At 36.0% G+C, this 17684-nt stretch overlaps 2 protein-coding genes across 5 annotated transcripts in view; both read left to right on the top strand.

The window, feature by feature from the left end:
* TBC1D12 (TBC1 domain family member 12) overlaps nucleotides 1-5703 on the top strand; it is a 74495-nt gene extending 68792 nt beyond the window's left edge. For 3 of the 4 annotated variants that reach the window (XM_074373920.1, XM_074373923.1, XM_074373922.1), the window contains 4 exons: nucleotides 60-188; nucleotides 453-562; nucleotides 2834-3092; nucleotides 3834-5703. In XM_074373920.1, the coding sequence (XP_074230021.1) occupies nucleotides 60-188; nucleotides 453-562; nucleotides 2834-3092; nucleotides 3834-3902 (567 nt within the window). In that variant the 3' untranslated portion in view covers nucleotides 3903-5703. Of the gene's footprint in view, nucleotides 1-59; nucleotides 189-452; nucleotides 563-2105; nucleotides 2226-2833; nucleotides 3093-3833 lie in introns of those variants that run through there. The other variant, XM_074373921.1, reaches the window with a different exon arrangement.
* Nucleotides 5704-12135: 6432 nt separating this feature from the next.
* HELLS (helicase, lymphoid specific) overlaps nucleotides 12136-17684 on the top strand; it is a 36427-nt gene continuing 30878 nt past the window's right edge. Inside the window, exons 1-2 of the mRNA XM_010971193.3 lie at nucleotides 12136-12329; nucleotides 12756-12877. Of these exons, the coding sequence (XP_010969495.2) occupies nucleotides 12299-12329; nucleotides 12756-12877 (153 nt within the window). The 5' untranslated portion in view covers nucleotides 12136-12298. The remainder of the gene's footprint in view (nucleotides 12330-12755; nucleotides 12878-17684) is intronic.

Genomic DNA, 17684 nt, shown 5'->3' with positions numbered 1-17684 from the left:
TAAACTGTATAGAATTATTATTGTAAGCACATTTTGATTAATTTCTTTTCCCTTTGAAGGTTCAAGGGATGTCCTTCATAGCAGCAGTTCTCATTCTCAATTTGGAAGAGGCAGATGCCTTCATTGCATTTGCAAATCTTCTGAATAAGCCATGCCAATTAGCCTTTTTTCGTGTGGATCACAGCATGGTATGGACATTTGGAATGAATCATGTTTTTCTTTGACTGTCAATTTCTGTAGTCTAAATGCCCTTTAGAGTGAAAAACAGTAATTAGAAGACTAAGATAATCTGATGTAAAATAAAGTTTTCATGGAATTATAGTTTTATGAATGCTTGATGAAAAGAGTCAGAGGTGCTAAGCAAGGTTTTCTATTAATTTATGATTAAGGATTTAATTTCTCTATTTCTAGAGTATACTCTTAAATAATTTTATTGAAATTTCTATCTGTAGATGTTGAAATACTTTGCAACGTTTGAAGTATTTTTTGAAGAAAATCTCTCCAAACTATTTCTTCATTTCAAATCTTACAGTCTTACACCAGACATATACTTGATAGACTGGTAAGTCATAACATACATATGTAAAATATAATTAAAAGGAAACAAAGTGTAACTTTTTTATGTTTTGGGAGCTAGAGTAAATCTTATGCACAGGATAGTACATATAAAAAACTCTTACATATAGAGAAACTCTCATTTTTGTGGGGAGGCATTTGATTAAGAGCATAGACTCTGGGTTGAAATCAGAATCCCTCAGTTTGTATTTCAGTTTCCTGACTATAAAATGGGAATAATAATATCTGTATCTTGAGGTGTAGTGAGAGTGTTTTACGTGGATTATTTCATTCAATGCCCGGTACATACTGAACTCTCAAAAAGAGTTAGTTGCTATTCCTTTAGTATTCTTAACACACAAAGGCTTATGAAAGTTATGATAGTATTTCTTTACCAAGGGCTTTGTGTTTGTCAAGACCTTATCCAGCTTTCTGACAGAGTAATGATGCCTTATTTAAGTGCTAATGTCTTTTTTCAACTTTCCAGTTCTAGCTTTTCTGTTGCTAGGACTCTGGTGAGCAGTAGCCAGTTGATTATAGAAAGGGGACTGAATTTTTCCCAAGAGATGGAGCTGTTGCTCTTAAGATAGATTGTTAAGAGTATTATTAAATATTTAAACCTTAAATCGTAATCATTAAAAAGTCAGGGTGGGGAGGGTATAACTCAGTGGCAAAGTGCATGCCTAGCATGCAGGAGGTCCTGGGTTCAATCCCTGGTCCCTCCACCAAAAATAATAAATAAAGAGATGAACCTAATCCCCCTCTAAAAAAAAAATCAGTAGGTTTTATATAAATGACATTAAGTTTTAATATAGATAGATAGATAGATAGATAGATAGATAGATAATGGCATTGATCAAATATCTTTCCAGTTGTTTGGGGTTTCTTTTATTCAGGCTTTAAAAAAAAGTAAGTTATTTTTCGATGTATTCCCGCCCATTCCCATTAGGAACATTAGAGTTCCTCTGGGTAAGACCTAAGATCATGGGGAGAAGGATTTTATATCATGGGACCCAGAGGACCAAGATCAAATACTAAATCTGTAAAGAAGTGGGGGAAAACCCTCAATTGTTCATTTTAAGGAGTGTGAACATTAGGCAAAACAGGATCACAATTGTTAAAGTTTGCAGAATGGAATTAATACCAAGTGAGTACTGTATAATAGAAACTGCCTAGGCACTACTGGTACCCTGTCTCTTTTTGAACAGTGAGTTAGCATTCTCTGTGCTACCAAGAGTATGTGTGCTTTTTGTTATGTAGTCAAATATGGGTTTATAATTTAAGAAGTAGATGTGAATTTGTTTCACTGCCTTGTTAAGCTTATAACATACAAATCCCAGAATCGATGCAAGAAAAAAAGAGGAATAAATAAGAGGCAGTACTACAGGGTATATTTTTCTTTTTTTGGCAGGAGAGCCTTTAGTTCCTTTGCTCACGTTTCATCAGCACTACCTCAGATATACACACAGTTTGTTTAAAAAATATGTACCTTCTTTGTCAAGGTAACTTCAAGAGAAGTTCTCTAGCACCTACTCTCCCTACTTTTCCAGCCAGAATGCCACCCTGAAGTACTACTGGATAAAGACTTATATGATCAGACATTGTCAGAAAGGATGGGAAAAACCATTTTGGTGATTCTGTTGGAGGGTATACATGCTCCAAAAGAAGTAGTAAGTAAAGTTCAGTGAAGGGAAAATAAAGCAGTGGATGCTTGTGGAAAGAGAAAAGAGAGAAGTCAGACTTTATGGTTTTGTATTTAAGTTACTAAAAGATAATACTTGGGTTCCTCATACAATAATAAGTAACTTTTATTGAGCGTTTCTTATGTGCCAGGCACTGTTCTAAACACTTTACATTTATTAGCTCCTTTAATTTTCAAAACAACCCTGAAAGGTAGTTTTATTATCTTGTTTACTAATGAGGAAACTGGGGCACAGCAGGGATAATTATGTTACTCAAGGTAACACAACCAATCAATTGCAAATCTAAGATTCAAACTCAGGTATTCTGGTTTCAGCACCCATACCCTTAACCATGAGGTTATTCTGCCACTCTGGTTCGTACTGGACCATATCTCTACTTTAAGGTTATAAATTCACCGGCTTTTGTTATTTATTACTTAATTTCCCATGACTGAGGTTCTTTGAGGGAAGGAGCCATATCTTATTTGCCTTTTTATCTCTACTTAAGCACTGTTCTTTTTACATAGAGATGCTTAATGAGTAAACGAGTAAGTGAATGAAAAATCTGAATGACTATTTTTTTCCCCTAATTTTAGGATCTTCACACTGTATAGCAAATCACTACCACTTGATCTGGCCTGTCGAGTCTGGGATGTATTTTGCAGAGATGGGGAGGAATTTTTATTTAGGACTGGATTAGGAATCCTCCGATTATATGAAGATATTCTCCTACAGATGGACTTTATTCATATAGCACAGTTTCTAACTAAATTGCCGGAAGATATCACATCAGAAAAGCTATTCAGCTGTATTGCAGCCATTCAGATGCAGAATAGCACCAAAAAATGGACTCAGGTAGAGTGACATTTTCCTACTTGTAATTGATGTGTTAAAACAGTTTACTTGTTAAAAAAAAAAGTATGTATTTCTCAAATGTTAGTGCTAAATTAAAAAGAGAACTTTAAAAAATTTCACTTTCAAAAAAAATGGATTGCTTCTCTTTCACCTATTCTATGGTTTTATTTTTATGTAAATCCAGATACATGAGTTTAGTGAAGTGCAGCCTACAATAGTCATGTATTTGCCAGGGCAATTATGTAATTACCTTGGTATTTCAAGTAGACAGCAATTGTGTGAAACACCTGATGTGCACTAAGGGTTTGCGACAGAAAGAACATAATATATGATCCTGACTTTTTAGATGCTTAGCCTTGTTAGGGAAGCAAATGCATTGGCAGTCTAAAGTTAAATTACATAAAAGTAGTGTTAAAACTTGCTCCATGAATGATAGACAGTAGGCATTATAAGCTCACAGTTTTATTGCTTATCCAAATGAAAATATAAGAATATTGGTCCAGAAAATATTTTGTTACCTAATATTAATTTTAGAATGTTTGGCAAATGATGAAAACTAGGATCTAACTATATGCCATAAAGTTGGGTTGAAACAAATGAGGATTTGAGAATGGCAGTTTTTAAGGGGGCAGAGTTAAGTATACTAAAGCTTTTTCATGTTAATAAACTACAGTTATTTAAATCTCTTTAATCGGCATGGTAGTTTTTTTAGGATTAATGTTTACTTTATATAATTTCCAGGTCTTTGCATCTGTAATGAAGGATATTAAAGAAGGAGAAAAGAATAATAGTCCTGCTCTGAAAAGCTAATCTTCAAAATTAACAGACTAGTTGAAATAGAGAAAATTTTTTTTATAAAAGTTTTTTGTTTCCTATGTAAAAAGCATGGAAGAAAATGTTGAAGAAAGCTGAAAGAAGCAAGACATGGAAAACTGCTGATTTTGAATTCCATGGCTGAAATAAATGAGTAACCTATTGACAGTATTAAAAAAAAAACAACGGTATTTTGTAGGGAGAGCCATTTTACAAAGGAAAAAGTTTAAATGGCTAGTTCATACTCCATAATTTGGAGTGAACAGTTTAATGCAATAAAATTTTTTAACAGCTTTGGAGATAGTTTAAATTTAAAAAATTTTTCTTTTTTAACAATTAGCATAAAGGCACTTTGGTGGTCAGAACAGGAGAGTTAAATATTACTTTAACTTCCAAAATACTATTTGAAATAAATACCTTAGTACAGGTGTTATCTTCAGTTCCGAACCTTTGAAAATGTTATAGACCAAGAATGAGCAACTTTATTGTAAATTAGTTAAGTCACTGAAGTTGTTTATCTTCACTCACAGGTTGGGGGAAATTAGGGTTATCTGGGAACTGGAAATATTGATGGGAGATTGTTTAGCATTTGTTTAGGTGTTTTCCACAGTATCAAGTCTAGTTTTTGAAGGGAAGTTGTTTCTTTTCCTTACAGAGTTTCTATCACTCAAAAAAATTTTAGCCTGTTTTTAGTTTAAGAAATTGTTCATCTAGTAATTTAAGAAAGCTAACTGGTAGAAAGAAAGTTCTTTGCACTTTAATGGACTGAAGACTGTTTTGGGGAGTAAGTCCATAAATATAAATGAGGTTTTTCACTGGTAGGAGTAAAAAGTGATGAATTCTGAGAGTTCTTAAATAGCATGGTACTTGGCAAAACTTCAGCTTTGTTAGTTAAAATTCCTTCACTGTATGTAGAAACAAAATTTGTTGATTTCAACTTGAAATTTGAAATCTTAATATGTAGCCAAGTCCATGACTTGTAAAACACTGTGTATAATTTTTCTAATCAATGGAAATAAGAGTTAAAGAAAAAGATAATTTTTTTCTAATGAGTCTAACTTTGATGGTATAATAGATAAAGGAATGATTAGTTATTGGTAAATTGACATTGAATTTATTATAATATGTTTAATCCTTGAACCTAAAATAAATCACTTGAATATTATGAGTGATATCTATATAACATGCTATTTGGTAATAATTAGACTTACAGTGTGCTTTTATGTTGCAGTGTGGTTTGAAACAACACTTAAGCACACTATTTCTGTTAGTGGTATATAGTCTTCAAACTAACAAGCCTGAGAACCTTGTTAGTGTAGTGACTGCCTCTTTAGAGTATGGGACCAGATGGTACCCATATTTTTTTACCCCATGGGTCATTCTAGCCTAGGGACCACTAATGGAACCTTCAGAAGTTAACTCCTATCATAGGAGCTTGCTTAGTGGAAACTAGTAGTGTAGTAAAATATTGAGGGAGTACCCAGGGTCTTAATAGGTTTTAGAATGACATTTGAACTCTGGTAACTACTTCCTTGGTATTGGTGGCTCTGATAGAGGAATGTAACCCCTGGCAGTAATCTCATTGAGGTTATATTACCTGCCTAAATTTAATCTTACTTTTATGTATTTGTTTCCTGAGTTGGACCTCAGTTACTGTATTTCTTTTTCTCATTTTTTTAAACTTGTACAGTTTCTTTACCTTTCAAGTATAAATGTGTATATAAAATGTAAATACAACGAATTCACTAAAAACCACTATTAACAATTACTGTGTAAATAAAACTTGCAAGCAGAGTAATTACTTGAAATGAGTCTTAAATTCTTTGGGGATATTTAACTACATATGGAGATAAAAAGGAATGAACTTTTCTTGGGGATGCACAAGGCCTTTAGCCTCTTGAGACTGACAGAACTGGCAGCTAAAATATAGTACTATATCTTCCCTTGAAGCTCCTATACAGGAAACATGGGGCTATTCTTTTTTTTTTTTTTTTTTTTTGGTTAAAGTATATTTTCAATTAAAAACTAACATTTTCCTAAAATCCTCAAGATAATGTGAAATTTAATAATGGTGTTTCATTTGCTTGTATACTTAATATTTCTCACTTCATTGTCCTTTTAGCCCAGGTCTACATTGTATCATTTAAATGCTACTGGAAAATTCCAGTAATTAGCATAGTTTTCTAAAGTCATAGAACATAGTCATAGTTTTGCTGATTCTTTTCACACTGATGACCTTCATATAATGTTACCAGCTTGAGTATATTTTTTGACTCTACAGAAGTTAGGTAGCATTTGTGAAAGAGCATTGAGATTTTCAAAGCCTCTGATTTCAGAATAACAGCTTTCATTGTAGCTTAGGAACTAATGCTATTTTTATCTAGAATTGTCAACTTTTTAAAATTTACACTGTTGGAGGGTATGATACTAAAGCATATAATCATGGAATAATTTGTCTTACTTTAAAATGCCATATGGTTTATTGTGATTTTTCATTTCCTATTTTTGTTTGGATAAGGTAAAATTATTTTGTATTCCACAGGTATATTCAGACAGCAGAGACTGGCTGATAAAAAAGAGGCAAAAAAAAAAAAAAGAGAGGTAGCAATGGAAAATCAGAATTTAATTTGCCATGATAGTTGACATATATCTTGTCAGAAAACAAAGTTCTTACCTCTGGTGAGAAGTTATTTTTCTGTTCAATTCATATTATTTTGATTTTGTGAAAGCAGTGTCCAAAATATGAATTCCCAAATGTCATGTCAGGGAGAAAGAAATTTTCCTGTATCTTTTGTTCTTCTGGCAGGTTTAAGAGTTAAACTGAAGGGGGAAGGTATAGCTCAGTGGTAGAGTGCCTGCACAGGGTCCTGGGTTCAATCCCCAGTACCTCCATTATAAACAAACAAACAAACAAATCTAATTACCACCCCCCCCCAAATAATTAAATTAACATGAAACACGTTAACAGATATAACACATTAACAGGAGAAAGCAAAAGTTTAATAACATGTATACATGGGAGAGACTCAGGAAAACTGAGTAACTCAACAAAATAACTGAAACCCTCACCTTAAATACCATCTTCAGCTGAAACAAAAGATGTTGGAGGTAAGGTTTGAGACATCAAAGGCAGAGTAAGGCAATTCATGTGGAGATGCAGAGCACATGTTCGGTAAACAAATGTTTGCCGGGCCTTGCAGAGAGGGTGGGACACAGAATGGACTCTGATTTCTAGGCTCTGCCTAATTTCCCCCACCTCACCTAGTCCATATTCTTAGTTCTATTCCAGAACAGGCCCTCTATAAAAATTCTTTTAGGAAGTTTTAGGGGGAAGAAACAAGAAAAACTTCTTGCGTCTTCTGTTTCTTAAAAATTATTAGCCTAAATTAATCCTCATGCCAAAGAGACACATTTTGGGGTGGCAAATTTTGCTTTTTTATAGTAGTAAAATCATTAATTTGTACTAGTCTGCTACACAACATGTAAAAATGAAAATTATATCATTTTTTAAAAGATTTAAATTTTTTTTTTTAAATTTCAGGGAAATTAGCCACTTCAGAGAAAGGAGAAAGCCTTGCCCTTTAAAAAGTTTGCTTACTAACAGTGCAATTGCAATAGAAGTGAGCTCCTTGGTATTTTAAATAAATGCAGGAACACTTGGTAAACCCTGATTATGTACCAAGCACTGCCCCTTAGTATTTTGATAGGCTGCATAAAGTTACAAGGCATGGGAACTTAGCAAAATTGCATTTCTTTCTAAACATTCTACCATTTATATTGATTTTTCTCTCAGTTCCAACTAATAAGGCTCTATTTTGTGCATTTCATGGGTTTATTTTCTGAAATACTCCAAGAAGGAAATTTGACTTTAAAAAAATTGCATTGCAAAAGTGTTTCATTTGTTGAACATTTAAGTAAACAGTACTTTCCTTATTTAAGGTAAAACTGATGCAGGAAAAATGAATATGGAGTGAGAGGATGGCTGTGTTTCCGGTCTCTGTTGAGTCCCTGGGACATGCCCAGCCAAGTGTGGATCCTTGGCTTCACGCAGGAAAGACACAGTTGAGTAAACGTAGATTTAAAGAGATACATACCCCATAGAGTGCAGGCTATTTCAGAAGGCAAGAGAAAGGCCACGAAGTGTCAGGGCTGGGTGCTGTAAAAGTAGATACACTCTCCATAGACAAAGTGCAGACCGTCTTACTCAGAAGGGAGAGTGGCCACGAGGTGTGGGGGTTGTTAGTTTTTATGGGCTCAATAGCTTCATGTGTTTACAAGTGGGAGGATTATTCGAACTACTTTGGGTAAGGGGCTGAGATTCCCTTCAGGAATTGGGCCACTGCCCACTTTTTGACCTTTTATGGTTAGCCTTGGAAGGGTCATGGTACCTGTGGAAGTGTCATTCACCATGCTAAAATATTACAATAAGTGTATACTGAACCTCAAGGTCTACAAGAAGCCAAATCTCCTGCTATCTTGAGCTCAAGGTCTACTGGGAGTTGAATTGTCTACCATTTTGGTGTTAATTGCTGTGTCATTCCTTGAATGGCTGTGCCCTGCCCCCTTCCTTCCTGTCTCAAAATGACTTGTACTATTGCAATATATTTGGAAAATCATTGTTATAATAAAATGTAAATGATAAACTAATACAGATGTGAAGAAGTATATAAAATTGACAACAATGGGGTATATATGTTTTCATTTTTCGTCGTTAGGTTTAGGACTACATGTACACAATGGTATTATAAAAGCATAAAGTGAAGGCTCAAATTTTCTTGTTCTAAACAATATTGATAATACTGTAAGTACATGATGTATTTTGATTATCACATAAATCCTAGGTCTTTTAATTTTAGCATCTATATTCTTAAACTTTGAAAGGGAAGTACTAACTTGATTAAAACATTGATAGATGGGGAAGGGTTATGGCTCAGTGGTAGAGTATATGCTTATTAACATGCACAAGGTCCTGGGTATTGAAAATAAATAAATAAACCTAATTACCTCTCCCCTCACAAAAAACAAACAACAACAACAAAAAAGGAAAAAACAGATTTGGTAGATTGTAAAAGGCTTTGAATGCCTGTGTTTGGACTTTTAAGGTGAAAAGATGAATTGGAAAGGGTTTGATCAGACAGGAGGGAAGAGGGCAGGGCACAGCCATTAAAGGAATGACACGGCAATTGAAATTGAACTCTCAGTAGACCTTGAGGCCCAAGATGGTGGGAGATTTGACTCAGTAGATCTTGAGTCTCATTATACGTTTATCGTAATATATTAGCATGGTCAGTGACACACCCACAGGCGCCAGTTCCGAGGCTGGCCATAAAAGGTCAATAAGTGGGTGATGGCCTAATTCCTGGGAATCCCAGCTCCTTCCCCAAAGTAGTTGGAACTGTCCTCCCACTTGTAAGCATATGAAACTACCTGCCCATAAATACTAACAACCCCTCACCTCGTGGTCGCTCTCTCTTCCCTTCGGAAACTACCTGTACTATGCAGTAAGTATCTACTTTTACTTTAAACACTCGCCCCACACCTCATGGCCTCTCTGGCCTTCTGAGATGGCCTACACTCTTCCTATGGAGTGTGCATCTCTGAATAAATCTACTTTACCCAGCTATGGCTCGCTCTTGGATTCTTCTCTGTCTGAAGCCAAGGATCCTCACTTGGTGGGACGGGTCCCAGGGATTTGCCCAAGACCTGGGACACAACTATCCTTTTGTACCCCATTTTTCCTGTATCAGTAGGGTTTTTTAAATTCTTAAATTACACAAAGTGATTTTTAAATAGTATTGCAATAAGGTAATTTGTCATTACTTAGTTGTAAATATTTCTTATGATTTGATTTTTAAAGCCACTTATGTGAGCCTTTGGAAGGGTATTTAAATTCTCATCAAAATTTTATTTAGACTACATGTTTTATGATCTTTCAAAAGTGTGAATCAAATCCTATCATTCCTTGTTCAAGACCCTCTAGTGAAATTCCTCATTATAAAAATCCAAATTCTTTACCCTGCTCTACAAGGTCCTATATATTCTGGTCTTCACCTATCTCTACAATTTCAACTGCCACTCAACCTTATTAACTTCACTGTGGACCTAACTGCTCAAATCTCCCAATTTTCTGTCTACCTAAGGGCTTTTGCTTTTCCTTCAGAAATGTTCTTTGCCTAACTCTTTGTATGCCTTGTATTTTCTTTTCATTTAGGTCTTTGCTTAATGTCACTTGCTCAGAGTTGGGCTTTCTCTAACTATCCATCCTCTACCATTCTCATGACCTTACTCTACTTCATATTTCTTTATTGTCATCTATTACTTATCACTAGCAGACAATTATTCTATATAGGTGTCTGTTGTTTCCAGTACAGTGTAAACTCTGAGGTCAGGAACAATGTCTTGTCTTTTTGGGCACTAGCTACTGGCTGTAGCTTCTGTTTGGACCACTCTTCCCCTGGGCTGTTTGCTGCTTGACATTTGGTTCTCAGCTTAAATGTCTGTCATTTTCTCAGACACCTGATTACTCAGTCTGCCTATGCAGTTATTCTCACGTCACTCTATTCTAATATTTTGCAGAGTACTTCTCACACACACTTATTTGCCTCAACTCCTGGAATGTAAATTCCATTATCAACAGGGATCTTGTCTGTCTGGTTCATTGCTGCATAGCACCTAAAAAAGTCCCAGGTACCCAGGAGACATTTAAATGTAGACCCTTACATAAAAGTGAAAGAATGAAACTTTTCACAGCCACTCTGAGGCTGCACGGTGGTAAACGTGTCAGGAGATGCATCAGTGCAACTTGTGTTAAGCGTGGGGTCACATGTTAGATGAGATTTCTGACCTTTGAGAAGCAGATGAAATTGCCTGGAATTCCATCCCATGTGTTTTTGGACAAATCTTCCCCATTCAGTCTCTGAGGAATTAGAAGGGAAGCAATTGTTGGCCCTGAGCTGATCATTGAAATCTGTAGAGCAAATGCTACAAGGAAAAAAGTATACAGAGAAAAGCAACAGATGAAAGATTTTGAGACATGGGGCACCACTGAGTTCAAAAGAAGACAAAAAGATTTTCAGTACATTAGGGGAAAATCCTATAAAGTCAAGGGGAAAGAAATTTTGGAGTTAGTATGATGAAGGTCAAAAATTTTAGTAATGAGAGACTGATAGCTATGGTGGTTAATTAGAAAGAGGTAGGATTTAAGAGTAATTATTAGTGGAAATTATAGTTTACCTTAATACTGAATTAGTTTTCAAAAGACCTGAGTTTGGCTACTGTTTTACCACAAAGTGACTGCAGGCTCTGGGCAAGTCAATTTATCCTCTGTGAGCATCAGTTTTATCACCTGTAATGTAGGAATAAAAACAATTTGCTCTGCTAATCTCAGTGTTATGAGGTTGCCGAAGATGGTTATGAGGAATGTGCATTGTAAACCCTTAAACTTTGTACAAATACAATTATTAAAGTTGTTGGAGTCAGAAATGAAGGAATCACGTGGTTACATGGCTGGTATAGAATAAATCCTGAAGGTGCGGGGGTAGGAGTAGGGGTGGTGATACAAGAACTTGTTAAAGGGGACTGCTGGCAATAAAGAGTGGGATTGAAGGCTGAAGTGAAAACCAGAGACAAGAAAAGCCCAGCTCCTTCCTTTAGGCACTCTAATTACTGGTCTATTGAATTCCTGAACTTTGTCTTTTCTACTGGCCACTCCGCTTGGTTTATCACTGCACTCAATTCTCCCTTATCTTGAAACAACTTTTTTGAACTCTACCATAATCTCATTTTTCTCTCTACCACCCTGCCTACAAATATCCTTTCTTCTGGGTCATTTCCACTCAAAATGTGAACTGCAGGTGGCGGGCAAGTTTGGCAATATTTGTTTCTGACGTCTACACCTCGATACTCGTACATCTTTCCTACCTAGAGGATCATCGGTTGTCAGGATTTAATCACATCAGCCAGAGTGTGAAGGTGCCTTACAAACTGTTACGAGCGCTACTGCACTAGCTCGGCATCATCACCAATTACATAAGGAAACTGAACCCTCCGCGGTAGTCAGGCTCGTTCGGTATCACAGAGCCAGTTAAAAGCTGACTTCTTCAACAGAACCCAGTTTTCCCAAGACCGAGGTCGACACAAAAGCTCACCGTCGCTCAAGTGGGTTCCGACGGAAACCGAACTTCACCAAATCTCGCGCCTCCCAGGCTCGGGGGCGTGGTAGGGAGCACGAAGTATCGCGAGATGACGGCGTTTTCCCGCGAAGGAGAAGCGCGCGTTTTTCTGTGGCCGCTCACTTGGCCGGGAGACTGGGACCGGCAGCGGCTGTGAGGAATTAGCGGGTGGTGTTGAGGGACTGAGAGGAGGGTACACGGCTCCGGAGTGTGTGTCCAGCCATGCCAGCGCAGCGGCCCGCGAGTAGCGGCGGTGAGTGGGAAGAACCTGCCTCCGGGCGGCGGCACCCGGGGTGAAGGGGGGTGGCGGGCAGCATGGAGACTGCAGCCGAGTTTTGCCGGGACAGCCGACCCCGAGCAGAGACTGAGGAGGAGAGTAGGGTTACCCACTCTGTGGGGAGTGATTGGAGGACACCGGGAATTGCACATACGTGCGTGATATAGGAGCTTTTACGCAGGGGAGCCGCATTTTCCCGAACACCCCCATATGTAAACTGGGGTCCGGGCAACTTGTTGACATTGTGAAGTAACCTAAAATGTCTAGGATGCTGGCTTCCCCGTGGGGCTTCAACTTCTATCTTAAGTACATCTGGGAAGGGGAGGAAGGTTATTTAAATTCGGGAGCGGGTACTTGGTCACTTTTTAAAACTGCAGTTTAAAAGCCTCGTCCCCTCCACAGGGTCCCTCGCTCCAGATATGGTTGAACAGTCGAAGACGGCCGTGATTACCCCAGCCATGCTAGAAGAGGAAGAACAGCTTGAGGCTGCTGGGCTGGAGAAAGAGCGGAAGATGCTAGAAAAGGTAATTTAGCAGTCAAGTTCATCCTCGTGAAGTAGTAACCTGGAGCTTCCTTGGAGGCGTGGTCTTGTTCTTCAGTTTACTAGTCTGGTTTTTTTTTTTTTTTTAATGAGCTTTATAAGGGGCTTCGGTATTTATTTGTATCTTTCCCGATGCTATCTTTGAGAAACCTTTGCACGAGCTTTGAAAGATGCTTCTATGAGATAGTCTTGGTCTTTTAACTGGCTTCATCTCTCTTAAGTGAGCATGGCTTGTTTAGCGCTTATAATTCTTCCAAGGTCGGTAGTGAATACGTTTTGAATTCTTTCAGTGCGGTATTTCCACCTTGCTTTTTGCTTTCTTTTCCGTTTCGTGGGCAATTGCTAAGTAAGATCCTTTAGGTTAAAATGTGAAGTACTTTTTCAATGAAAAGTTATTTTACTTGTAGTTTTCTTGTACAGTCTTTTGTAGATTACTAAAACCAGTATTTGACCTCTTAAATTTAATTTTTAAGTTTGTTTTACTCCAGTAATAATGTCTCATCTTACGGCTTGCTTAATTATTGCTCGTGCAAGAAGAATGATACCTGTCAGCTCTTACGTACTGCCTACTAAGTAATTTTCTTGTAATAATTTATTTAGCCCAACCAATACTATGGTTATACCTAAGGTAATTTTGATATCTACACTTATGACGAAACTGAGGCAATGAGGTGGGGGGGGGTGTCACACATTAATGAACTCAAATTTGGCTGTCTCCAGAGTTCTTGTCCTTAACCCTATACTTCTAAGGACATTGATACTGAATTAACTCCATGTAATTACAAAACTACTTAAATTGGGAAATAGTACACTCCAAAGACATAATGAATTAGTTGGTTCCCTGCTATTTTTTATCAACAGTAATGGTTTTGTTACCATTGTTAATACCTCATGATCATTTATTGTGAGTCAATCATTGTTCTGAATACCATGCATGTATTTACTCATGGAATCCTCAACTATTCTATAAAGTAGATACTATTATTCTATAAAGTAGATACTATTATTAAACTCATTATTATTATTATTATTAAACTTACTAGTATTACTTTTATTAAAGTATTCTGTAAAGTAGGTTCAATTTTCCTTTCATTTTACAGATGAGGAAGCAGATACCTAGAGGTTGCTTGGGGTCCCACTGCTAGTAAATGGCAGAACACAGATGTTAATGTAGGCCATGTGGTTCCAGAATTCACTTTTTAACCACTTTGCTAAACTTTGACTCCAGTAAATGCTAGTTCTGTTGTTACTGATCATCTGTAGTTGACCATAAGACATTAAGGTAATATTTTAACACTTATTAAGGGACTTGAGAGGTCAACCTTGAACCACCTTTACTATACTCTGTGAATTCTGATATTATTTTGTTACACAGTATTACTATTAATTACTTGATCCTTTCTCATTTTGTTTCTTGGGGGCACATCACTTGACTGTTCTGGTTTTGTAGGCTGTGCACCTGCAAATAGTAGGCAGTGGTGAATGTTGAATTTCTAACCAAGGTAAAAGAATACTTTATAATGTATTACATAACATATATGATTATATTAAAAAAAAATACTTGCTAGCATTGTAACAAGGTGAATTGTAAAGGATGATTCCTGGGTCAAGTGTCCAGAGTATAATCAACTTCAGAGGTTGTAAGAGTGATAAAGCCTTAATTTTGAGTCATGTACTTCACTTTTATAACCCATGAAGGTTGGTAGGTAAGAAAATATTTGAAGAAAGACATGGGATATAATAAGAACACATTTCCAGAATGTATTAGTTCAAGTGAAAAAACATTATTTTCACGTTTTAAAAAAAAACCTAAAAATTTATAGTACCATAAATATTTGCTGATTACACTAGGAGTCAAAGTAACTTCTACTCTGAGTGAAATATTTAAGCTTTTGAACAAGCATTTTGTAATCAGCTCTAAAATTTTTTGCAATTATTAGTGTTGAGGGATAGGTATGTTATAACTAGACTTTCTTTAGAATTTATGCATCATAGAATTTTAAAAAGCAATTTTTAATCCATTTTTCAATCTTTCCATGAATAAAGTGTATAGCTCTTTCTTTTCAGTCTTACTAACACAAGGGTGTAATTTGCTAAAAACCTAGTAGTATTGTGGTCCATTGTTATTACATGGTCTTTTTATGTATAGGTATTGAAAGAATTTGATTACTTTTTGTCTTTGGAGCCAAAAAATTCACTTTACAAAAGTAAAGATTCCTTTTATTTTGGGAGAATACAGTGTTTATGGGCATATATTTAAAAGTACTTAAGAGAAGAAGAGCTAGCTTAAGTTCTTAATGAAAAGCATTTACTTTGCTTTAGGAAGTTTTGTGAAGAGCCTGGAGAGTGACTTTGACATTCATTTGCTACAGTTATTTTCTTTGACTTTTCACCTGCATTTCCTTTTGAAAGAAGTCATTGTTAATCTAGAAGACTTGAGAGTAGCCTTGATGGCTGTTTAGTGGGGGAGGGGGGACGTAAGAGTTGTGATGTTTCTTGGAGAGAGAAAAGGAAAATGGTTCATATTGTGTAGACTGAAGTATAACTCCCCCTGCCAAAAAAAAAAAAAAATCTGGGGTTGGTGTTGGGAGAGGTAATGGGGTAGACAGTGGAGAATTTATGCTCTTGGTGATCATTGACATCCTCTCTCATCATCAAGAGAAGCTTCCTGCCAGGCACTTAAGTACTTTCCACAGATGGGGCTACAATTTACCTTAATATAACAACTAATAAAATATAAGTCAAGAAGGAGTAATGACACATGAGAATATTTGCTACAAAATTATTTTGAAATACAGAGGACTGGGTTTATAGGTTAACCCTTGGCATAATGTTCTAATTATATTATAAATATTGTTCCATGATTGCACCATAAAGCTTTAATTACTTTAAAAATGCATGCTTATTTATTCTGAACAGATTTAAGGCAGCAGAAATACCTAAATTAAGGACAGAGTATTTTAACTAAAAATATTTTTTAAAGTTAAATTTAAGAATTCATTTGTATAAACTCTTATATAATTTCATCTCCCCATTTATAATATCCATTTCATTTTGTGAAGGAAAAGCCGGGCTGGGCCTACTCGCAAATCTAAGTGTAACAAGTGTCGGATTACTGACCTGAGTTCTGCTGGGCTAACTCGTAAAACTAAGTTAATAAGTGTCGGTTTGCTGATTCTCTGCTCATGTTTTTTGCTACCTAGCCAGATTTTCAGAGAAACATATCTGGCCTTGAAATGTTGGTTTGCTGCCTCCCTGCCTCTACTTTTGTGATAATGATGCCGCTAAAGCTGTTCCATGCCTATTAGCCAAATACCCCAAGCTTGTAATTAACCCTGTAAAACCTCATGTACACGTCTTGGAGGTGCTCAGAGCTTCGGAGCAGAAGCCCCTCTGAGCCTGCCGGCGTAATCTGAGTACTCCAGCCCTCCGAGTGGTGCTTGTTTCTTGCTGGCCTGTCATTTCCGTAGCATTTCAACTGCCTATTGTAATCACAGTAGTATATTGGTAATAGTAAAAGAAAGGCTGTCATAAAAGAACTGAAAATAGTTTTATGAGATACGAGCAGATTATCTGCATGGGTAAGATTATGGGTAATTTTTAAAAGAATTTGAATTTTCCTATAATGTGCATGTATTACTTACATTAGATTTATTCTTAGGTGTCTTTTAAATTGTCACTGCTTTTGTAATAGAAAATAAATTTATTTTGAAAGAAAAGTTAGTGAGATGACATAACATTTGGGAAATCCATTATACAGTGGTGTCTGATTTACAGAGTCAAGCCATAATCACTAAATTAATACACTCACACACTCTAAGTCTCAGGAGTAGAATGCTGGTTAGTAAGATTTGCATATATTCAACTCTCACTTGACTCACTTTGACCACTTAATGCTTTTCTTTTGAGTTCAGATTAGTGTTGCCTTGGCACATTATGAACTGAATTTGGCCTGTGCTTTATGTAAATAAAGTTTTATTGGAACACATTGCCTATTTGTTTATGTATTGTATATAACTGCTCCTATGTAAGAAGGCAAATTTAAGAACTGGCTGTACAAACCGTATCATGCTCAAATATTTAAATATTTGCCCTTTGCCCCTTTACAAAAAGTTTGTTGACTATTGAACTATACTGTTTATTTGTTGCTTTTGTTTTCCCTGTTGTGCCCTCTGGTATTGTTCTTTTAAAATGTTTAACTTTTCTTATGAATTGAGTGAGGGGTCCTCCTCAGCTACTAGACTGTATACTGTTACAAATCAATAGTATGTGTGAGTAATATGGAAAGCAGAGGTTTGTAAACGGAAGGTGTATACAAGTGAAAGATAAAGCGAAGAGTATGAGAGTAAAAGAAAGCTAGAAGGTAAGGGCAAGGCACAATACTGAGGAGGAAAGAAGGTTTTAAGAAATTATCAGTAGGTTTAACATGTTGAAATATTTTCACAATATAGTTTTTGAATTCTAAAAATAGATATTCTAGCCCCTAGCCAGTGAAATTATCTTTTAATTCCAGTGCTCTTTCAGATAAAACTGGTATATAAAGTTTTTCTTTTCTGAAGTCATTTGGTTGTTTTAAAACTAAAATTTAACTTGATTTAAATATTTACTTTCTAACTTTTATTTCAAATATTTTGAAAATGTGCCTTTAACTCTCAAATTTCAATATTTTGATATCCGTGCTATATCTTACCAGATTGCCTGTTGAACCCCAGAATCATATTTTTTTTTTAGCTATTTGAGTTTTTTGTTTGGAAGATAAACCATTTTTAATTTTTAGTAAATGAATTTAA

The sequence above is a fragment of the Camelus bactrianus genome, chromosome 11, assembly GCF_048773025.1.
Source record: "Camelus bactrianus isolate YW-2024 breed Bactrian camel chromosome 11, ASM4877302v1, whole genome shotgun sequence".
NCBI classification, from domain to species: Eukaryota; Metazoa; Chordata; class Mammalia; order Artiodactyla; family Camelidae; genus Camelus; species Camelus bactrianus.
Note: the sequence above shows the minus strand (reverse complement) of the source record. Positions and strands in the feature narration are given on the sequence as shown.